The sequence below is a fragment of the Myotis lucifugus genome, unplaced genomic scaffold (assembly GCF_000147115.1).
Source record: "Myotis lucifugus unplaced genomic scaffold, Myoluc2.0 scaffold_99, whole genome shotgun sequence".
NCBI classification, from domain to species: Eukaryota; Metazoa; Chordata; class Mammalia; order Chiroptera; family Vespertilionidae; genus Myotis; species Myotis lucifugus.
This window is the reverse complement of record NW_005871147.1, coordinates 4,168,866-4,188,216: the sequence shown is the minus strand read 5'-3', so window position 1 is coordinate 4,188,216 and position 19,351 is coordinate 4,168,866. Positions and strand designations below refer to the sequence as shown.

Below are 19,351 nucleotides of genomic sequence, written 5' to 3'. Positions count from 1 at the left end.
ACTGGCAGTAACTTTCCAATTTAATTCTCATACGGCACGACAGATAGTGTCTGTATCTGTTTAGTATGTTAAACACAATTTCAGGTGGTAGATAAGGCTGAAGGACCTCGTATGTAAGGGGCACTGATGTAGACTAGAACCTTCTAGTCTCAGCCCATTGCCTCGGACTTGGTGAGAGCTCTCTCTGTACACAGAGAAATCAGAATTTGCAGTTTATGGCTTGTCCTCTGGACAGTAACTGTCTATGGAAGTAAGGCCTGTGCCAATGGCTATGATAGATGGGTTATAGATCATTCCGAAGGTTTGATTTGTGACTTCCTTGTGATAAGCATTTTAAAGCTTCTGATTTAGGGGGGAAACATCCCATAATCTCATCCCCTTAGCAAAATCAGGCCCCTATTTCTGCTCCATCTGCCAGGGAAAAAGAAAGTATATGATGGGTGTGGCTAGGACTATATGTGAGGCTGGTAGATACATATTATAATGTATCTTCCCAAAGGCAATGTGAAGTTGCTGACTATTGGGTACAGTGTCAGAGATCCTCCCATGAGCTCGTAGCACCAGGGGCCTATACTGTACATTCTGCATATTCACCATGACTCTGTGACACACATCGTAAAAGTCATGGAAGCTCAAGAAGGGAAGGGGAGCTTTAGCCCTCGTATGAGGCAGCATTGTAACTTTCACATAACTTAAGGAGGTGGCATGATTAAAACATGGACTCTAGAGCCAAACTACCAGGTTTAATTCCTGGCTCTACCACCTAGTAGTTGTGTGACCTCGGACAATCTACTTAACCTTTTCGGGTCACAGTTGTATTAACTGTAAAATGTTGATAATAATAGTACCATCTACCAGGTTCTTTTGAGGATTAAATGAGTTAATGTAGGTGAATCACTAGCACTGTGGTCTTCCCTGGGATATATTTAGGGTCCTTTATCATTGCAACTCATTATCCAGGCCCAGGAAAGAAAATACAAACACAACATTCTCTATACTTTCTGATCCTTTGAAAGCAAACATTCCTTTAAGAGAATGTTAGATGTCAGTCCTCACTATACCAGTACATTCATGTATTGACTTTCCCAATAGATGTTATCTAAAGACAATCACCGCACTTTGGAAAGACATTAACATGAGAGGCACCATGTTCAGTCCTGATAGGGTAGTATATGTGTCAGTCATCTGTCTACAAGAGTCCCCAAGGACTTGTTGGTACAATAGCCCATAATCACTCTAAGGATCAGTCCAGCAATTTGCATTTTTAAAAGTCCCTAACTACCTATTTTCACGATGGACAGTCCCTGTACTCCCGAAGCTCCAGATGGGATCACTCTCCTTTTCTAAAGAGGGCATTTGCGCTTCCTTTCTCAGTGAGCCCTGCTGTAGCATTATGAATGAGTTCTCAGAGAGAATTGCAGTGAGAACATCTCCTTAGTTTTCAAGCTCTTCCCTCACTCCCCCGCAACACACACACACACACACACACACACACACACACACATACACAGACAAAATATGGGCAAATCTGGCCCTGTTGTTGGGGTTTTGTTTGTTTTTCACTTGATATTTCTCAAGTTTGGTAGAAAACTATCAAGTATGTGTGACTCAATTAGTGACTCATAATCTGTCAGCAGCCTGATCCCGAGCTCTCTGGTTTGGGGAAATTGCAGGGTGGATTCATCATTTAGAGCTCCATTGTAGAAGTCCCTTTTCCTTCTCTAAGACAGCCCCATGTAGGTTTGATGGTTTAGACTTGGAAAACCTGCAATAAGTATTGGTCCAGATCTTCTAGATGAAGTGACAGCTCTGAGGCCCTACTGGGCATTGGATATAAACTCAGTAATGGTCATGTTGGACAACCTTAGATTATTCCCCTCCATTGTAAAGCAACTTTGGGCTTTAATCTATTTGAACCTCAATTTCCTCTGTAAAATCTTTCCTCCTTAAGGTGAAGACCAGAGGACCTATTAACCTTAAATTCTCTTTAATTTCTAGTATTCTATTATGCTGTGAAGATGGACATTGATTTGTAGGCAGGGAACCATGTTAGGCTGTGACAGGGAGAGGATAGATTGGAGGAGGAGGTGTAAAAAATTTACTGCATGTTAGGATATTATATATTAGTGAGATTACATATTAGTGATATGTAAAATTATTACATACTAGGGAGGTTAGAAGTAGAAGTTGTAAAGTATAATGGTTTCACAATTTAAAAATATTGTTTTTTATCCATATTACAGAAGAATAAATGCCGTGTGGTGGTGGTGGTGTCCATGATGACAAGTGCCCATAGAGTTATAATTGTTGGGAGTGGAGGATCCTCTAAAAGTCCAGCCCCTGAACTGTTGTTTGTATATCCTCTGTAATACCATTGTCAAATATTCATTTAATTATTCTTGAAAAACTCAACTGAAGGGCAGGTCAGTACTTTTTGAGCCAGACCCTTTGATCTCTATAAAGTTCTTCCCTGTTTTTAGCTAAAGGCTTTTTCTCTATACAGGCAGACTAATTCCTCTTAAAACGTAGTGTTCAAAATTAAGGAAACAACTCCCAGTTTTATGGTCTAACCTACGTAGAACTGAATGGAACCCAAATCTTTCTCATGTACTTTTGCTTTCAGAGTCTGGCCTTGTCTCAAGAACAAATGTAGTAAAGATGAAAATGCTATTCAAAGATAGAAAAGAAACTGGATTTATAAATAATGTACTTGCCAGCTAAAATGAAATTTCTAAAAAAAATTAGCAAGTACAAGAGAAACAGCTAAAACTGAACACCACAGTAAAATACTGTGTGGAACCCTAGGGGACTGATGCACAGTGGCATAATCAGGCTTTCCGATCGCCTGCCTACTTGAAAGTCGGGATCCTTATACACCAGTGATTTTCAACCTTTTTCATCTCATGGCACACATAAACTAATTACTAGAATTCTGTGGCCACCAAACACTATATTTTTGGCTGATCTGACACCATAAAAAAGGTTTAATTTTGGTTCATTCACACTGATGGCTATTGATCTAAGGGGAAATACCTAACTAAATGGTCAGGTATTGCATGATTTAGAAATTCTTGTAGCACACTGGTTGAAAATTACTGTGATACACAATTGGAGGATAGGTATTTTTGAGTGCTGTATATTTAGGTACATAATACTCATCGGTTCAAGGTTTGGTGGTACTTCTTTCAGGAATCAGTCACATGATGTAGACTGAGGTGCTCTAAGGCTCTAAGGGCACACACAACCTGAAATGTTAGAATGAGCAGTCTCTTGCTCACTTTGTGGACCTCCATAATATCTCTGTCCTACCTCCAGAGTGTCCATTCCAACCTCCAGGATTGTGTTGCTTCCTGAGTATTGGAATGAAGAAGTGCCTCTACTTCACAGGTTTTGTGGCATGTAGGGTCGCTACACTTTTTGCTCCTAATAAAACATTGTCTCTGAACTCAAACTAAGTGCCCTCTTAGGACTATGAACATGTCCCCTTAGACAGAATGGTTCATCTTCTTCATTTTCCTGTCAGTCATATGTTATACCTTCTTATGCTGGATCTTCTTCACCTTCTCTCTTTCTACAAATGTTCATAGCTCTGTCTTTGCAAATTAGTGTTCACTTGAAGCTTTGCTATTCCTTCTCCCCTTAACCTTTCTTTTCCCCCAACCCCAGCCTGAAACCCAAGTAAATTAGCTTCTCACCTCTGCCCCCCAGTTAAAAAAAAAAAAACAACACACCCATATTCCTCCAACAGTGTCTGTTCTTGAATTTGCAGTCTGCAGCCATCTCCAATAACCATCAGGCTGTCAGCTTTGCAGCTCCCCACTACCTCCCACCTTTCCACTACCTCCCACCTCCCCCATCACTCACCAGAGGAAAAAGAGAGCCAGAGCAAGAGCTTGAAATATATCATGCAATAGTGTATCATGAATTTGTTGTGAATCACAGCAGTGAAGCAGGTTTATTTATTTCTGAGACCTTAAATCAATACAAAGTAGGTCTCTTAGTTCTGAAGCTGGGATGGAGTGTGAAAAAATGAGCCCATTGTACTCTTAAAACTTTGGGGAAAGGAGATGACAGCTATATAATTCCATTTACCAGGCACTAGGGGCTTTAATGTGAAGGTGACAGGGAGCTCTTTGTGCATTTAGAGCACCATATCTTCTAAATAAAAGATCTGTAGACTTGATAGTGGAGCATAGCTCCGAGTTTAATAATCTCCAAGCATTAGACCGAGCCAATATGTTCCCAAGTCAGAAAGATCCCCCCTAAACACTCATAAATTAAAAGTGCAAAAACTGCACACATTGGTAGATTAGAAATGCAAGGACTCCAGTCTTTTCTAGAAGGAAGACAGACCTGGGCCCTGGCTGTGCACAGACTGCTGTGTGAATATGATAAAGACTGTGGAAACGAGACTGTTTAGAAACCTGCCTTCTGGCTGTTCATCTGTATGTTCCCTATGCGTGGATCCAAATCTAGTTATGTTCCCTTTCATTCAGAGTGGCCATCTTCACAGTCTAATCAGCTAAAATGTACACAGTTCGGTGTGTTGAATTGTGAAAGGAGAAGCTTAAAGTTTACCATGCCCAGGTTTCAAGTTTTTGTTTTTTTCTGGTTGATTCTTTTCTTTTTAATTAAATCTTTATTGATGAAAGTATTACATATGTCCCCTTTTCCCCCCACATTGACCCCTTCTAGCCTGACCCTGCCCCCTGCCCCAGGCCTTCACCACCCTATATGCATACAAGTTCTTTGGTTGATCTCTTCCCAGCCACTCAAACTCCCCCATCTTCCCTCTGAGATTCTGCGATCTGTTCTATGCTTCTGTCTCTGGATCTATTTTGTTCATCGGTTTACTTTGCTCATTAGATTCTACATATGAATGAGATCATGTGATACTTGTCTTTCTCTGACTGGCTTATTTCGCTTAGCATAATACTCTTCAGGTGTCTCCATGCTATCTCAAAGGGTAAGAGATCCTTCTTTTTTACTGCTGCATAGTATTCCATGGTATAAATGTATCACAGCTTTTTTATCCACTCATCTACTGATGGGCACTTGGACTATTTCCAGATCTTAGCTATTGTAAATTGTGCTCCTATGAACATAAGGTTGCATACGTTCTTTCTAATTGGTGTTTCGGGTTTCTTAGGATATATTCCTAGAAGTGGGATTACTGGGTCAAATGGCAGTTCCATATTTAATTTTTTTGAGGAAACTCTATACTGGCCCTAGCTGGTTTGGCTCAGTGGATAGAGCATCAGCCTGTGGACTGAAGGGTCCCGGGTTCGATTCCGGTCAAGGGCACATGCCTAGGTTGCGGGCTCGATCCCCAGTAGGGGGTGTGCAGGAGGCAGCCGATCAATGATACTCTCTCATCATTGATGTTTCTATCTCTCTCTCTCCCTTTCCCTTCCTCTCTAAAATCAATAAAAACATATTTTAAAAAATTAAACAAAAAAACAACTCCATACTGATTTCCATAATGGCTGCACCAGTCTGCATTCCCACCAACAGCATAGTAGGGTTCCCTTGTCTCCATATCCTTGCCAGCATTTGCCATTTGTTGATGGTAGCCATTCTGACAGATGTGAGGTGATACCTCATTCTGGTTGATTCTTGACTGGTTCCTAATTTTAATAATGCTTCAGTGTCTGGAATTTAAACCCTTTAAAATAGTATGCACATAAGAGAAATTGAAATATTGGTGTTATTAAAGAAAAGAACCCACCCTTATTTGACCAATAGCATAAGATGCAAATATGAGAAGTCAAGAGCATTGGGACATATAATCAAGTTTTAAGTATCTTGTTTTCTGTATGACCCATTGATGAAATATGCATTTTCTCAATAGATTAGTCAGGTTTGTGCAGCTCAGAACAACTCTGATACAATTGACTCTTGAACAACATGGGACAGATGTAAAAAGAGAAGGTCCACAAACCCCAAACAAGCAGTGGCTGGCCTAGGTGTGCCCAGTACCTTTTGCTAAGCAGCCACAAACTTGGCACTAGTAGCAGCCAGCCTCAGTTCATAGCATAACCACTCTCCAGGTACCTCCAAGCCCATAACAGGCAGCTATCAAATGAAGATCACTTTATAGATCCTACCAGGTGGCTCTGGGCTTGACACAGGAAGCAACTGACCTTGGCCTGTACATACCCAAAGGGTGGACTCAGCAGGCACCAGAGCCCCACTAAAACAAATCTTGCTCTGTAGGGTGAACCCCCACACAATAGCTTGTTCATTGTAGTCATGGCCATTCCTCACAACCAGTCAGCCCAAGTCAGTCCTACCCACTAACATTTCAACAGAAATCGAGGCTCAACTATAGCAAGAGAGCACACACAATTTACATTAGGGACACCCGTAGAGCACCCAACTTGGATGACCAGGGAGACTGTACCAATGGGCTCCATAGGACACCAACTACCTATGGTCACCCTGCTAACATTGGGAGATTTAACAACATTCGTATTGTAGGAGTACTAGAAGGAGATGAGAGAGGAAGTACAGAGTGTCCTAAACAAGATGAACCCAAAGAGGCCCACACCAAGAAACATCATAATTAAAATGCCAAAGGTTAAAGACAGAATCTTAAAAGCGGCAAGCGAAAGGCAATCAGTAACCTACAAGGGAGCTACCATAACTGTCAGCTGATTTCTCAAAAGAAACTTTGCAGGCCAGAAGGGAGTAGCAAGAAATAAACAAAGTGATGAAAAGTAAAGACCTACAACCAAGATTATTCTATCCCGTAAAACTATCATTTAGAATAGATGGACATATGAAGAGCTTCCCAGACAAGAAAAAGCTAAAGGAGTTCATCACCACCAAACCAATATTATATGAAATGTTGAAGGGTCTTCTTGAAGAAGATCAAAAATATGAACAATAAAATGCCAATAAATACATATCTGTCAACAATGGAATCTACAAAATGAATAAGCATAACAGAAACAGACTCGTAGATACAGAGAACTTTTTGTTGGATGCCAGATGGGTGAGGGAGATGGAATCTCAGAGGGAAGGGGAGGCAGGAAAAGGTTAACCAAAGAACTTATATGCATATATGCATAACCCATGGACACAGACAGTAGTGCGGTGAAGGCTTGGTGGGGGTGGAGGGAGTTAATGAGGGGGGGAGGGGAACATCTATAATACTTTCAACAATAAAGATAAATTTAAAACACAAAAAACAGTACATAAAAATATGTTTATCATCAGTTATTAGAAAACACAAATTAAAATCACAATTAGATACCACTAAAATAAAAATTTTTAATTGACAATACTAAGTATTGATGAGGATGCAGAATAGCTGGAACTCTCATCCACATTGGTGGGAATGCAAAATGGTACAGCCACTTTGAAAAAGTTTGGCTTAAAAAAACACACAAAGTTATACATTTACCATACAACCTAGCAGTCCTACTTATAGGTGTTTACCCAAGAGAAATGAAAATCTGTCTTCCTATATAATAAAAGCCTAATATGCTAAGTGTCCGGTTGTCCGGTCATCCATTCAACCAATCAAAGAGTAATATGCTAATGACATGCTAAGGCCGCTCAACCGGTCGCTATGACATGCACTGACCACCAGTAGGCAGATGCTCCAACTGGTAGGTTAGCTTGCTGCTGGGGTCCGGCCAATCGGGACTGAGCAAGATGGGCCGGACATGCCCTGGAGCCCTCCCATGGTTCCCTCCTCAGCTGGTCAACCTCCCACATCCTTCCCTGGCCCCAGTTGTGCATCGGTGGGGTCCCTTGGCCTAGCCTGTACCCTCACAATCCAGGACCCCTCAGGGGATGTCAGAGAGCTGGTTTCGGCCCAATCCCACAGGCCAGGCCCAGGGACCCCACTGGTGCATGAATTCGTGCACTGGGCCCCTAGTATCCACATAAAAACCCATACATGAATGTCTGTAGCAGCTTTATTCATAACTAGAGGCCAGGTGCGCAAAAATTTGTGCACTCTGGGGGGGTGTCCCTCAGTCCGGCCTGTGCTCTCTCACAGTCTGGGACCCCTCGGGGGATGTCCACCTGCTGGCTTAGGCCCGCTCCCTGGGGGATCGGGCCTAAGTTGGCAGTCAGACATCCCTCTGGCAGCCCGGGAGCCCTTGGGGAATGTCCACTTGCCAGCGGGGTGCAGGCCTAAGCTGCAGTCAGACATCCTTAGTGCTGCTGAGGAGGCAGGAGAGGCTCCCACCACCACCGCTGTGCTGGCAGCCGTCAGCCTGGCTTGTGGCTGAGCAGAGCTCCCCCTGTGGGAGCGTACTGACCACCAGGGGGCAGCTCCTGCATTGAGCGTCTGCCCCCTGGTGGTCAGTGTGTGTCATAGTGACCAGTCATTCCCAGTTGTTCTGTTAGGGTCAATTTGCATATTACCCTTTTATTATATAGCATAGAGGCCAGGTGCATGGGTGGGGGCCGGCTGGTTTGCCCTGAAGGGTGTCCCGGATCAGTGTGGGGGTCCCACTGGGCTGCCTGGCCAGCCTGGGTGAGGGGCTGAGGGCTGTTCTCAGGCTGGCCATACCCCCTTCAGACTGGGGGTCCCTACTGGGGTGTCTGGCCAGCCTGGGTGAGGGGCTGAGGGCCATTTTCAGGCTGGCCACGTGCCTCCCCACCCCCTCCCGGCAACCCAAGCTCCCAACCTCTCCTTTTTATCTTTTTCTTTTTTTTCCTGAGATTTATCTTCTACAATTGAAACTTTGTAGCCTTGAGCAGAGCCCAGGTCAGCTGGGTTGCTCCTGGCAACCCAGGCTCCCAGCCCCTCCTTGAGTAGAGGCCACTACCGGCTGGAAGCAGGTATCTGGGATTTATTTATCTTCTATAATGAAACTTTGTAGCCTTGAGCAGAGCCCAGTGCCGGCCAGGGCAGGAGGGAAGCTTGACTTCCTCCATCGCCGGAAGCAACCCAAGCCTCCTCCTCGCTCCAGCTCCATGGCCGTAGCCATCTTTGTGATGGAGTGGTGGTTAATTTGCATATTACTCTTTTATTGGATAGGATTGCCAAAAACTGGACACCCAAATGTCCACCAATAGGCAAAGAGATAAACAAGTTATGGTATTTCCATAAAATTGATACTACTCTGCAGTAAAACGGAGCTACTGATGCCAACATCAGCATGAATGAATCTCAGATGCGTTTTATTAACTGAAAGAAGCATGCTCAGAAGGCTACATACTGTGTGACTCCATTTTATATAACCTAGAAGAGGCAAAACTGTTACAACAGAAAGCAGATCCATGACTGGTATGTGTGAGGGAAGGAAATTGATTGCAAAGGAGATGAGGGAACTTTTGGGGATGAAAACTTTTGATGTGCTGTGGTGGTGGTTCTATGACTGTGTTTTTGTCATAATTCATAGAATTGTACACCTAAAAGATGATTTTCCTCTATGTAAATTGTACCTCAATAAACCAGACTTTTAAAAATTTCCATATTTGGAAGTAACTTATTGTCAGTATGTTCTAGTTTGTAGCTAAATGGGCAGTTGATGGATCCCTGCAATGAGTGATTTCTCTGGCAGTCAGTGTTTGCTCCGGAAGCCTATGCCTTCTCTGGTGTATTTGACAGACTGTCATGTGGCTCTTTTCTACCACCATTACATTCAGAATGAGTCTCTGTTCCTCACCCAGTCCACCTTCAAATCCGTATCATCCTTCTGCCATCTAGCTCATCCCTCTGCTCTCTCTATACCTCAGTGAACAGGTCTTCCAGTGTTATGTCAGACCTTTACCTCAGTCTCTTTTTTTGCTGACTATCTTTTTTTACCGCAGGTAGCACAGTCCCTTTCCTCTAATTTATCCATCAGCCAGCCTGATCACTTCATAACTTTGCTTTTTACAGAGAGATGTTTGGTCTTGCAGTGGATGGTCTTGAATCCATCTCAAGTCAGAGGCTTTCCCATCCTGTGCCAGCACTGTGTCACGGTGCCCCTTGTCTATCCTCAACCCTAGCCTATCACTGCCAACCAGCACTCGAGTTTGCCAGTGGCAATAAAGGAGAGGAGGAGAAATTATAACCCTGAGTCTGTGTATTAAGAGACTGTATCTTGAAACTCTCCAAATATTCTGGGTCACATAGGCGCTGGTCCTGTCTCCCTAGAGATTTAATTCCATTCACCCTTGGATATATTCCTGGAGAAACATTTACACAGTAATATGTGCTGCACCACTTAAAATTGTTAATTGGAGATTGAATTACTTGTCAGCTTTTAAAAATGTAGTTCTCTCAGGTCAGGGAGGAGGGTGTTAGCAGCAGGAGTAGATGAGCTATTGCCGTTTTTTCTTCCCTGTCCTCTTGTCTCTCCCCCTCCCTTTTCCTCTCTCTCATCCTTCCTCCTTTCTTTTGTCCCTGTTTTACCACTTTCTCCCTGATCCCGTGTATGCTTTCTCATATCTATCTCTCTTTCTGCCTTAGCCAAACCTTTATGAATAATCTGGCAGATCCCAGAATGACGTTAATATCAGGAATCATGGATGAAGTCCAGTGATGACGATTGCTCAGGAAATTTACAAAACCCCTTCTCAAATCTCTTGAGAATGGAAATATCCTAATGAGAAGGACTGCAGCAAGGACCCAGCTTGCATAGCTTAATTCTCAGATGCAGGAAGAATTTGTACTCCCTGCTTCTTTAAATAGAAGATTGCCCTGACCCACCTAGGGGGAAAGATTGGAGAAAGGGGGAAAGCAGTGGTAGATTTCATTTTTTATTGCATCGATATGCATCATTATTTTTCACATCTTGAGCACATGATTGCAAATATTTGCCTATAAGTCTGAGGGTCCCCAGCATAATGTGTATATCAGGACAAAAGCAATGTTTTAAAAAAACTGAACTAAGTTGCATCTGTGAAACTTGGAAATCTCAATGTCTGTGCTGACAAATATCCTGACAAGTAAATACTACACTCATTCAGTATTACATAGTGATTTCATTTGCACAAAACTTCACAGTGCTCTGCCACTTCAGTCAGGAGGCGGGCACCGGGGAAAGGAAGAACGTGTTTATCTCGGTCTCCAAAAAGGGATTTAAGGGAGAGAGCAGGCGGTATATTAGACTGTTTCCGTTGCCTGTCAGCTATGGTAAACCCGAGCTGTTTGCAGTGTCTCTAGATAAGCAGCAAGGGCTGCGGAGGCCTAGCATGCATGTATGACTGCATTCATTTGCACTTCCTGTGTATCTCAGAATTTCTAAAGGCTACATAGCATCTTTGGTGGGGCCTTTAACAATTGTGCCTCTGCTAATCACTGGCTTTTATGCGATGCCCTTAATTCTCAGGTCTGCCAGCCCCAATTAATGAATGCTGGGTGAGGCTTAAGTTTATATTGAGGGGGGATGAAGACCCTCTTTCCCCTCAGACTCAGCCCTTATTCAGTTGTGCTGGCGTGGGCTCTCTTCAGATGGTGCCTGTTTTTAATATTACATGGTACTGCTTCTCCACTTTAGACCTGGGGAGCAGCAAGGTGTGGCCTCAGGAGAGTCACCTCTGTCTGAATAGCTCCTGTGCTTAAGTGGTTATTGATGCTTGTTGGGCAGATAAATTAAAAGTTTGTGTCATGCAGTAGAAAAATGTGAGAGAAATAATTTGGGGAATGAAACACAGCAGCAGCTTATATAGAAATGCATATGTTAAAGTTGGAAAAAACTGATGAATGAAATGCATCTTCTTCATGAAAATATTATGGTGATGAGAGTTGTTTACCTCATATTTTTCTGTAGAAGGTTGGTAGGGCAACATATGGAGGAATAAAATAGTGGTTCTGTCTATGTGGGCTCCTTTCTTTGTCTCCCTCGATGCGGATCGGGGTTTGTGTTACTGTTCCAGCATGATCGTTTCTGAGTTAGGCAGAATGGGTTTTGTCCTAGCCCAGATTCTGCTTCTTTGGTTGGAGCTTTTGTTCTGAAGTATCCTAAAATCATTAAAACCACTTGAGTCAGCAATGACCCCTATAAATCAGGAGCTATTGTGTGCGCCCTCCTTCTACTGGTGCGTGCTCCAAACATACGGTCATTGAAGATGAACTGGAGGGTACGGCGCTCTCTTCACCGACTGTTAAGTAGCTATGATTGCTAGCGTTCGCTTGTGGCTAGTGAAGCAGGTTTCATTTCTGTGTCCTTCCCCTCCCCACCCCCGACCTCCTAAGATAAGGCTGGTCAGAGAGAGCCATTCGGATACACTGTTTATCTACCTTGTTCTTTTTCTCTTTAATTCCAAAATTAAATGAATCTTCTCACATGAAAAACATTTGTTTAGCCCAGAAATAATGTTCTTGTTTGTGGTTGGCTCCAGTTAGTTTTCTTTCTGAATCCAGAGGAGAGGAAGTGTAGAAATACTGCTGCCTTTTCAGAACAAAGCATCAGAACCTGAGTAAAGGGAAGACGTGAAGTTATTAAATTCTCGTTCCTTCCCAGTTTGTCTCCATTAGTTTGTAAGAATATGGGGCAGAATGGGCAAGTGGCAGAGCCTCTGGGAGTAGCCCTGTTACGGATGCTCTATTTCTTTGAAAGGCGGGGCCAGGACGTCTGAGGAAGGTGTGTTTGATCGGCTGTACTGCTCTTGGTGTACTCTGGTCTCTTCGCGGGTTCTTCGTAGGTCCATTACTAATTTTGGAGAAATTCTAAGTGTCTGGAGATTATCAAGCACTAGAGGCAGTGTTTCATAGGAAAGAAAATAGTGATTCTCAGTAGAAACTGGTCCAGCTCTCTCTCTCAGGCAGCAAGTTCTTGGCTCCTAACAGAGATGGTGAATGTCAGGTATTCACAGTCAGCACAGTGTCTCCTTTTTATCCCCCCCTTTCAGCTTTATTTTAATAATTAAAAATACTGCTGATCACACCGAATGACTTCTGGCAGAGAGGCGGTCTGTCCCAGAAGGACCAGTTGTGGGCCATCAGGTTTATGACGTCCATAAAACCGGAGCCAGATCGGAGCATGGCCTCCCTGAGTGACAGGGTTTCTGCGTCCATCAGGGTCTCCCCCATCCATTCCCTGCTTTGGATATTTGCTTTGGTTTGGGTTTTTTTGTCCCGTTTTATTTCCTGATACATGTGTGCATATGTGTACACATTTAAAGATATAAATGAAACAGGTATGTGATGCCCTCTGCCTGTTAGAAAGACTAAAGCCATAAAAATAACAAACGGCGTGTATTTGCTAGAATGTCAAAGTTATGAGTTTATTTTGTAATGATGTGCTCCTGCCTTCATGAGGTAAACTGGCCGTGGCGGAGGTGTTATTAGTAATATGGACTCAGTGGAGCAGAAAGCCGAGTGACCGAGAGATCAGTGTATCAGTCAGAGAGAGGGCAAATGGAAAGAGACAGCAGGAGAATGAGAAAAGAGCCGCCGGCCTGGGCTGAGATTAAAGACAGGCTGAGAGGAGGATGGGAGCCCAGTGGTCAGATATGGCCTCCGCTGTTCCCCGGGCTCCTTCAAAGGAGCTGCTGGCATGTTGCTCAGCTCAGGGCTGCCTGCAAAGGCTTGTTCTCGGCACTTCCTTATCAAGGGAAGCAGCGATCTGAGAGCAATTTTGCTTTCCATATGCTTTTCAAGGAGAGTTTCTTCCGCCCTTCCTTGCTGAAGTTAAATGGAACTGAGGCCAGCAGGGTCACACTGAGGTGATTACTTGGTCACCAACTTCCTCAGCCTTTGGGGGATCTTAATGTAGGGGCTGACCCAGCAGGCGGGGGAACCTCTTGGAGCTCCTAACCAGAAGGGGCACAATGGGCATATACAGAACCTACTGGTCTTTCATTTATTAGGTTCTCCCCAGAGGCTGGAAATGAATAAAAGTTAGTAAGGAAGAAATGTTGTGTTGTGGTTATTTTCTAAAGGAGGAGGGGAGAGGGAAAGAAGAAGTAAAATACAGTAAGCGCTCTACAACTGTTTAGAGCTCTCCAGGGCTACCCTAGATGACTGGCAATTACTAACACTCAGCAGTTGCAATAGCCAGTGATCAGGCTGCCCGGCTTCCATCCGCTGGGTCAGAAAAGCTCCCTCCCTGAAAGGAATTACTAACCAATCTTCAAGAGAAAAAGAAACCCTACAATTTCCAAGTTCAAGAATATTTTTTCTTCTTTAACCGAAACTTTGTGGTTTTCAATTGCAGGTGCCTGCCTTCCACCTCACAAGGGTTAAACTCTAGGGATACCCCTGGGATTGAGACTCCGACTTCCCAGGAACCTTGGGAGGGAAGGATAGAGGGAAGGAGGCGGGCTTGGGTATAAATCACTGCCCTGCACCCAGCACACAAAGGACTATAGACTCGAGGGTTCATGTCTGTATCATGAGATGCTTCAGGATTTTGCCAGCCTTAGGGCTTATGTATCGAGACCAGCTTTAAAAATCAAATACAAGGGAAAAAGTAATCCTTTAAAAAAGGGAATCTAAACCTCACAGCACTTTTTTAACTGAGACTTGTGACTGAAGATTGTCAGAAGACGGGCACATTACCTGTTTTGTGTACATGCACAGTAACTCCGCCAGCCTGCAGATGCTGCAGTAGCTGCTGTCTCGGGTCCCAGGCTCGCCCACCGCTGTGGTTTCAGCTCAGTGTGAAGGATGCTGTGCGTATCTTTGGCAGTTAGGAGAAAGAGAGGGAGAGGCTTGCTCGTTTTTAAATTGCAACAGTATATGTGATTGTTTAAAATCCTTTTTTGTTTTCTACGTTTTCTTTTTAGGACAAAGGTCCAGATAGTCCCTTTGAACAAACCACGGAAGCTGGAATCTCTGTCTTGGGGAGAAAAGAACCCTTTTTAGTGAGAAGAACAAAATAGACTTGGCCTTTATTTCTGTCAAGACCAATGTCTCTTGCTCGTTTCTCCAGGTCCTCGGGCGGGAAGTATATACCTCCAATAACCAGCTCGGTGGCATCCAGATCATGCACAACAATGGGGTGACCCACAGCACCGTTTGTGATGACTTTGAGGGGGTCTTCACTATCCTGCACTGGCTATCATACATGCCTAAGGTGAGCCTGCAGAACCCGGCCTTTCCACCACAGCTGCTGCCTCTGCACTGGAGAACTCCTCATAGTGCAGGAATCTTTTATGAAATGTTCCTCAGAAAGCTGTTGATTTCTTTTTTTCTTAGAGCCATCTTTTGCCTTCTACCTTTAAAATGCCTTTGGGCTCTGGCCAGTGTTGCCAAGTGGTTGGAGCGTCAGCCCGTGCACCAAAGGGTCATGGGTTCAATTCCCGGTCAAGGGCGTGTACCTGGGTTGCAGGTTTGATGCCCAGCCCCGTTGGGATGGGTGTGGGAGGCAACCAATTGATGTGACTCTCTCGCATTGATGTTTCTATCTGTCTATCTATCTATCTATCTATCTATACCCCACCCCTCCCTTTCATTCACTCTAAAAGGTCAATGGAAAAAATATCCTCCAATGAGGATTAAACAACAACAACAAAATCTTCCGATTTCATTGGTTAGGCCCCTTTCTGATGTTTTCTAGCCACAGGAGTCTCCATGGCCTACCTGGGCTCAGATCCCAGCATATTAAGGCTTTCTCCTCACTGTGGGTTTTCTCCTTTGTAATACCCAGCCCTCCCTCTGGGAAGCTTCCCAGAAAGCCTGGGCACACTGCAATCACTTGGCGCCAGAGTCCTACATGGAACTTGAGACCTGCTCCTGTTCCTCAGGGCCTGGCATGCCATTGGAATGCTTCTAGCTGCTGATTGGGGCTCATGGGGGTAACTCCGCATGAGGGCCCTGTTGTCTTTGTAATGAATGTTGTCGCACTGGATTGACGTTTACTGACTGCTGTGCTCTTTCCCTCCCAATCTCCTTTCAGAGCGTGAACAGTTCCGTTCCTATCCTGAACTCCAAGGATCCTATAGATAGAATTATCGAGTTTGTCCCCACAAAGGCCCCATACGATCCTCGATGGATGCTGGCAGGCCGTCCTCACCCAAGTATGTATATGTTTAAGGATTCTGTGGTCCCTGGCCCTCCAACTTTCAGGGTTTTTCTTCCCAACCACAGACCAATCTCTGCACAATAGCACGTGACAAAGAAAACAGCTACTAAGTACCTGGAAGTAAGAAAAATCTGAAGAAAAAGGGGAAAATTCTTTAAGAACAAATGAAAAATGAGATGAGATTTGCAAATCAGCCATTGAGTCATAAGCAGTGCAATCGCTAATACATTGCTTCTGTTTCTTCTGCTATTAAAGCACTTACTATTTAATGGGCTCAAGGACTTTAAAGCAGTTAAATTAAGTCATAAAGTCATAGAACTATAGGACCAGAATCTTCGGCCATTTAGTTTCTATAAACAGGTTAATTGGGTCGGTGCTAGAAAGGTCTTTGGGACCCCTCCTTGTCAAGTGTGACTACACCTTTCTCAGCGAGCTACTGCTGAGCCCCCCTGCATGCACCCTTCGTTTCTTACGATAGTGGTAATAGTGTTGGCACTTGCTTTAGTTATTAATGTAAGATCATCTACTCATGAAGAGATTGTCCAGAACTTTTAATTTTACCAATATATAGAGCAAGAACAAGCTCTTCGTCCATGTTTCTCTAATATAGCCTTCTGTCTTGGGGCTGATTTTATCTTAACTTTCCAAACAGAAACAAAGGAAGAAACAAACAAACAAAGGTAACTCCATGCAAGGCAAATGTGTGTTTTTGTTTGTCAGTCCATTTGGCTGTTTCACAAACCATACTCACTAGGAAGTTCTTCTGTGAAGCCCAAGTCCCCCTGCTCCACTTAGAATCTATTGTTTCAAATTGTTTAAGAAAGTGTTTGTTCTTTTTTGTATGTTTATTGCAACTATTGCAAAGAAAGGCTATATCTTAAAGAGATAATTAAATTTGAATCAATTGTGATTTTTGTTGAAAGAGAAAGAGGTCTTCATAAGGAAGACTTAACCTTTGTGGGCACCCACTCTAAGCCAGGTGGGATGATAAAGCATTTTATATACATTATCTTATTTGGGCTTGCTGCCTCTTACAGCTACAAAGAGATCATCGTTTTAGGAGCTCAGAGAAGTTAAATGGTTTGCACAGGGTCACACAGCTATTACTTAGGAGCTGGGGCTAAATCTGAAGCCTAATTATAGATAGTGTAGAAAAATCACCAAAGGAAGGTTGATTTTAATTTAAAATTTTACCTGTTGTCTTCAGTACCTTTTCTTATTAATCTTAATGAGACTAAATAGTTTTTCTTATGTAGCCAGAAAAATCACCATTGTAATTTCTCTACCTCTCATTTTTTATACCATTTTTATATTAAGCACTATGAACCCAAGATAAAATCCAGGACTTTTGTGAGAAAATTCAGAACAAGATTCAGTGACTGTTCCCCTAGGAATCATGGGGAGCCATGGGAGCTGGCTTCTAAGTTCTACATTTGAACTGAACATGACCAGCTCTCTGAGGGCAGTAAAGCCCCCCCCCCCTGTAATAGCCATAGCCCCCAGTTGATAAATAAGGCAGGAAGGTTTTTAAAGAAGAAAACATTTCCATTTTGAAATGAATTTTATAATTCTAAATTATTGTTATTGAAGTACGAATCATAAAATGACCCAAGTAGATGAAGTTAAAATTACAATATCCTGATGCATTCAGAAACGTGGTTTAGAACTGTCATCAAAAAATGTGCTCTCTTTCATGGGGTGAACAGGTATGAGGCGTGTATGGGGGAAGGTGGGGCATTATCTTGGCCATTATTAATGAGATCTACAGAGTAAAATGGAATTTGTGATAGACTAAGTTTTCTGGGTTTGGGATAATATTTTTTCATGGACTCCCTAGTCATTCATCCTGCTGTCTGTGTGCAGCTAACACTCGCTCCCAAATCGAGTGACTTCGGATTTTAATTTAGTGGAAACGTTAAGGAAAGCAGATGATTCCCTGTGATAAGTTAAAGCAGATATCTTCTAGGTGAAAAGTTAAAGTCATTTATTAGAGGAGATAGTGCTGTGATATTCTTCAAACTGACGCCCAACACGAGACCAGAATCTAAACGATCGGCTTTGGGCTCACGATAGAGAGATAATTTTGAAATGGATGATCACATTTTACACTGGGGCCATAGAGGCAAGGAATGTAGAACACAATAATTACAAGTTTAGTCTTGATAAAACACTCTCCATCCTGTTTAAGTCAGCAGAGGTTAGCTTGCTCGGATCTCCACTTTTAATTGGTTTTGGACTTGGGTTTTTAGGGGGCGGAGGGCCATGTTCAAATTAGAAGAATCACTGAGAAGCCATGAGCTGAGAGGGCACGCTAGGAGACGGTTATTTGCAGAAGCTTTTATGGGGCCCTGGTCAAACACAGATACCTGTTGGACAAAAGGGTTTGTTGTTATTTTTTTCCTTAAATTAAGGTGTTGAAAGTTAAGTGTGCTGCCAGTAAAGGAAATTCTATGTGCAAGGGAGGTTAATGACAGTAAGTATATGCATCTTAACCATTAAATTTTTCCTATCTGTCTATATGTAGGCATGGCCCTTTCTTGTGGAGAGATTATACTTGGTCAGCTATAAATAAAGAGGAAGTATATTTTGTTGCTTTTGTAGCAGAAAAGTTGAGTCCCTTTTCTTTTCCCCAAATTTGGGTCCTCATCTGAATATTAATACTTACCATTTGGTGGTCTTCAGCTTTCCATTAAAAGAAAATCAGTGAAATCAAACAAAATTGTAAGCTAAGCTTTAAAATAGAAGTAGACATTTTGAAAACATCTTTAACGACTTGGCTGCCTTTTGACAAACGTTTGTGATGTTTTGAAAAAGCCAAGTTATTTATTTAAAAGCAATGCCAACTCTCTCTGCTAGCTGAACCCCATCGTTTAACAATAAATGATGCTTTTGCTGATAAATGAATCTATGCAGTCTAGCAAATGAACTAGGAGATGATGTCTGAAGGCAGATGAACATTTAGCTGCCTAATGCTTCCATCTATTATAATATGGTTAAAAACACAACAAACTCCCCAAAATACTCCCCCAAATCCAATGTTAAATTTGCTAATTCCAGTGCATTTTTAGTGAATTGATTTGTTCTCTTTCTTTTCCTCTGTAGCCCAGAAAGGTCAGTGGTTGAGTGGATTTTTTGACTATGGGTCTTTCTCGGAAATCATGCAGCCTTGGGCCCAGACCGTGGTGGTTGGCAGAGCCAGGTAAGAGCTCTTTTGTTCTGGAAGCTCCTTTTCCTCCCAAATGAAAACAAGAAAGGAAAGGGCCAGGACTATACAGGTTCTTACCAACAATGCTCTCTTTGTCTAAACTTTCTAAGAATATTGGATCATGGTCATTCCAGAGGCAGCATGACTGGAAGACCAGTTCCCAGCAGTCATTCAGTGTGTGTCTCCAGTGATGCGTTTAATCTAAAGTCTAGTTTTGACAGTTTCC

At 43.0% G+C, this 19,351-nt stretch overlaps 1 protein-coding gene across 7 annotated transcripts in view; it reads left to right on the top strand.

Annotated features, from left to right (window-relative positions):
* Positions 1 to 19,351, top strand: part of ACACA (acetyl-CoA carboxylase alpha) — a 206,338-nt gene that overhangs the window by 151,402 nt on the left and 35,585 nt on the right. For all 7 annotated transcript variants that reach the window (XR_002830099.1, XR_002830098.1, XM_023756841.1 and 4 more), the window contains 3 exons: positions 14,829 to 14,972; positions 15,795 to 15,915; positions 19,023 to 19,119. Coding sequence is in view for 5 of the 7 variants with exons in the window: in XM_023756841.1 (XP_023612609.1) it covers positions 14,829 to 14,972; positions 15,795 to 15,915; positions 19,023 to 19,119 (362 nt within the window). In the remaining 2 variants the exon portion in view is untranslated. The remainder of the gene's footprint in view (positions 1 to 14,828; positions 14,973 to 15,794; positions 15,916 to 19,022; positions 19,120 to 19,351) is intronic.